The 4116-nt window shown below is 60.1% G+C and overlaps 1 protein-coding gene across 1 annotated transcript; it reads left to right on the top strand.

Moving 5' to 3' along the window:
* The first annotated feature begins 287 nt into the window (after nt 1-287).
* On the top strand, nt 288-3309 carry ARSI (arylsulfatase family, member I). Its single transcript, XM_010158396.1, has 2 exons — nt 288-607; nt 1908-3309. Exons 1-2 carry the CDS (start codon nt 288-290, stop codon nt 3307-3309), a joined length of 1722 nt encoding a protein of 573 aa, XP_010156698.1.
* The last annotated feature ends 807 nt before the right edge of the window (nt 3310-4116 follow it).

The following is a 4116-nucleotide window of genomic DNA, read 5'->3' as shown; positions in this document are numbered from 1 at the left end:
GCTCCGGGGCTGCCGTTCGTCCCGCCGTGCAGATGTGTGTGATTGGAGCGGCGCAGGGGTTATTTTCTTTTGAGTGAAGGCAACCCAGCCCCGGCGGATTAAGCCCTTTGTGTGCGAGCGAGTGTGCCTTCATGGGAGCTGCTCCCACAAAACCGGCTGCAGAGGTTTGGGGGACCATCCTCTAGGTCTGGGGGCTCTTCCGGGGGAGGGGAGACCTCCTCTTTCCGTGGCTCTGCGGTGATGCCAGGACAGTAGCTCCCTTGGCAGGCAGCGCAGCGTGCTCCGGGATGGCCGTCTATGCCCTCACGGGCTTCTCGCTTGTCAGCCTGCTCAGCTTTGGCTACTTATCCTGGGACTGGATGAAGCCCAGTTTGGTGGCCGACGTGGCCACGGACCCCATGGAGAAGTCACTGCCTCCTGCCTTCACCAGGCCACCCCACATCATCTTCATTTTGACTGATGACCAGGGCTACCACGACGTCGGGTATCACGGCTCAGATATCCAGACGCCAACGCTGGACAGGCTGGCAGCCGAGGGCGTTAAGCTGGAGAACTACTACATTCAGCCCATCTGCACCCCGTCCCGCAGCCAGCTGATCACCGGCAGGTAAGCCAACGCCTGCTCACACCCCCCTCGTGCTCCCCTTCCCATCCCTGCCTTAGCTCTATGGGGCTGAACCCCAGCTCTTTGCTAGACACATGGCCCGGAGTAGGATGGAGATCCTCCGGAGAAAGGGCTCTGCTGGCTCCCTGGGTAAATGGTCGATTGTTCCCATGGGATAATAGACATAGATTTAGATATAAGGAAAAAATTCTTCCCGCAGAGGGTGGGGAGGCACTGGGACAGGTTGCCCAGAGAAGCTGTGGATGCCCCATCCCTGGAAGTGTCCAAGGCCAGGCTGGATGAGGCTTGGAGCAACCTGGTCTAGTGGAAGGTGTCCCTGCCCATGGCAGGGGAGTGGGAACTGGATGGTCTTTAAGGTCCCTTCCCACCCAAACCATTCCGTGATTCTATGATGATGATAAATAGTGGCACACGGCAAGGCCAAACATGCAGATGCCATTGGGTAGAGGACGTCACTTTGGGGAGGGTGTTCTCTGGCTGTGAGTTCCTTTGGTGCCGAGCTGCATTGGTCCAGCCCTTGGGGATTTGCTGCTGGGCTGTGGGGTCGAAGATCGTTCTCCCCTTCCTCTGAGACTCCCTTGCACCTTGTTTTCCTGCTCGTTGCACTGGCCAGGGCAGGCTGGATGCTGGTCTGTCACCCTCTCCCATGGAGGCGCCGGTAGGTGTCCCCTGATCCTGGGCCCTTCTGCCTCCTGAGACAGATGGGACATTCCCCGGCACGGTGTTGGGAAGTCAGCACTCGCTGCAGGAGGCAGATTTCATGGGATCCTCTCCTGAGGAGTGGACTCCAGGGAGGTGCCTGTGGATGTGGTCACCTACTGCCGAGGGGTGGTGGGGCCCACTGGTGTCCTGGCAAGGCCTCTCCTCTCTCCCGATGGCCCTAGAGGGATCCCAGGCCCCTCCAGGGTGTGGAAAGCAGGGGAGGAGAGGGATGCACGGACATGCAGGGGGGGCACTGCCAACCCACAACTCCTGCTTGTGCTGCCCAGCCACCTCCCCTGGGCTGGCAGTGGGGACAGCTGCTGTTGGTCTCCCAGGATAACAGCCCGATGTGCTTTTGAGGGGGCTGCTAAGACCCCTCTCTTTATTTTGCATTTGCTTTTGGTACTTTCGGATGCATAAGGAGCTCCCTGTCTGTGGCATGGAGCTTGCTCCATAGGTTTGGGCTGGGTGACACTGGGAGCTGCCTGCATTTGGGGTCTCCAGCAGATAAAGGGCCATCCTATCCCCACTCAGCACAGCTCCCCGTCACCACTCATTCCTCCTGGCTTTTCCCTGGCAGGTACCAGATCCACACAGGGCTGCAGCACTCCATCATCCGCCCTCGGCAGCCCAACTGCCTGCCCCTCGACCAGGTCACCTTGCCCCAGAAGCTGCAGGAAGCCGGCTACTCCACGCACATGGTGGGCAAGTGGCACCTGGGCTTCTACAAGAAGGAGTGCCTGCCCACTCGTCGGGGCTTTGACACCTTCCTGGGCTCCCTGACGGGCAACGTGGACTACTACACCTATGACAACTGCGATGGGCCGGGTGTCTGCGGCTACGACCTGCACGAAGGGGAGGACGTGGCTTGGGACCAGAGCGGGAAGTACTCCACCTTCCTCTACACCCAGCGTGTCAGCAAGATCCTGGCGTCCCACAGCCCCAAGGAGCCCATCTTCATCTACGTGGCCTTCCAGGCGGTCCACACGCCCCTGCAGTCACCCAAGGAGTACATCTACCGCTACCGCTCCATGGGCAATGTCGCCCGCCGCAAGTACGCCGCCATGGTGACGTGCATGGACGAGGCGGTGAAGAACATCACCTGGGCCCTCAAGAAGTATGGTTATTATGACAACAGTGTCATTGTGTTCTCCACTGACAATGGTGGGCAGACCTTCTCTGGGGGAAGCAACTGGCCGCTGCGGGGCCGCAAAGGGACATACTGGGAAGGGGGAGTCCGCGGCATCGGTTTTGTCCACAGTCCCCTGATCAAGCGCAAGCGCCGGACCAGCTGGGCGCTGGTTCACATCACAGACTGGTACCCGACTCTGGTCAGCCTGGCCAGGGGCAACTTGAGCAATGTCCCAGGCCTGGATGGCTACAATGTCTGGCCTGCCATCAGTGAGGGCAAGGAGTCGCCACGAACTGAAATCCTGCACAACATCGACCCCCTGTACAACCACGCCAAGTACGGCTCCTTGGAGGATGGCTTTGGCATCTGGAACACGGCCGTGCAAGCCTCCATCCGCGTTGGGGAGTGGAAGCTCCTCACTGGCGACCCTGGGTACAGCGATTGGATCCCCCCGCAGACCCTGACCAACTTCCCAGGGAGTTGGTGGAACCTGGAGCGTCTCACCGACGGCCTGAGGAAGTCTGTGTGGCTCTTCAACATCACCGCTGACCCCTACGAGCGCTACGACCTCTCGGACCAGCGCCCAGATGTGGTCAGGACCCTCCTGATGAGGTTGGTGCACTACAACCGGACAGCCATCCCGGTGCGGTACCCTGCGGAGAACCCCCGGGCTCACCCGGACTTCAATGGTGGCGCCTGGGGACCTTGGGCCAGCGAGGAGGACGGGGAGGAGTGGGAAGGCGGCGGGGAGACCCTGAAAAGTAGGAACAAGAAGAAGAAGTGCAAGATCTGCAAGCTGCGCTCTTTCTTCCGCAAACTGAACACCAGGCTCATGTCCAACCGCATCTGATGGGAGACTCCCCCAGCATCGACCAGCCTGGCCAGGCCAGAGCTCCACTGGCAGTGCCACAGGGTGGGCACGAGGGAGAAGGACAGACAGGGAGGTGGTCAGAACCCTCTTGCTTTCCCTTTCTCCAGGGTTTGCCTCAAAACTCTTCTCCTCTCTGTTTGGACTGATTGCCACAGGGAAGGGGTCTTGGTGGGTGAGGAGGGGCAATGTGGGCTCAGCTACGCGGTTTGGTGGGGGCACAGGTCTGCTGAGCTGGGGCATGCACAGCCCCTGCCAAAGGGAGGGACCCTTTTCTCAAGGACTCTACAGGCAATCCAAGCTTTGGGTGTTGACCATGGCAACGGCAGGGGGAAACGTGGGATGCAGAGGGGCTGGCCAGCCTTGGCGGCTCTGCCTGCAGCTTGTCCCTCGTCACTTCCCTGCATATCCGTGCTCCTGACCTTCTGCAGGCTGCCAGGTGGCTGCTGCCTTTGCTCTTGCTCTGGGAACTCCATGGCCTCCCCCAGACCCAAGACCATGGCATTTTCCTGTTACCCTACTTTGTGGAAGGATGGATTCCTGACCATGGATGTCAGACCTGATTCCGCCCTGGCTGGACTCAGCCTTGCTGCTACAGGGAGCTCATGTGGGGCCATGCCTTCTCCTCTCTGCTGGCCTGGGGGGCCGGGAGCAACCTGGTGAGGAACTATGGCCCACAGAGACGTAATTGGATGCACTCAGAGGACAGGCAGTTCTCCACGGCCCCACATTTGGGAGGCAGGGTTGTCCCAAGCTCTGATGGACTTGATGTGGGTCAGCAGACTTCTT

This window comes from Eurypyga helias, unplaced genomic scaffold (genome assembly GCF_000690775.1).
Source record: "Eurypyga helias isolate BGI_N326 unplaced genomic scaffold, ASM69077v1 scaffold15449, whole genome shotgun sequence".
NCBI classification, from domain to species: Eukaryota; Metazoa; Chordata; class Aves; order Eurypygiformes; family Eurypygidae; genus Eurypyga; species Eurypyga helias.
The sequence above is the reverse complement of the archived record's forward strand: the minus strand, read 5'-3'. Positions and strand labels throughout refer to the sequence as shown.

Coding starts and splice junctions, on each gene's coding strand:
- ARSI (XM_010158396.1), top strand. CDS start 288: ATGGCCGTCTATGCCCTCACGGGCTTCTCGCTTGTCAGCCTGCTCAGC. Junction 608..1,907: donor AGCCAGCTGATCACCGGCAG/GTAAGCCAACGC, acceptor TTTCCCTGGCAG/GTACCAGATCCACACAGGGC.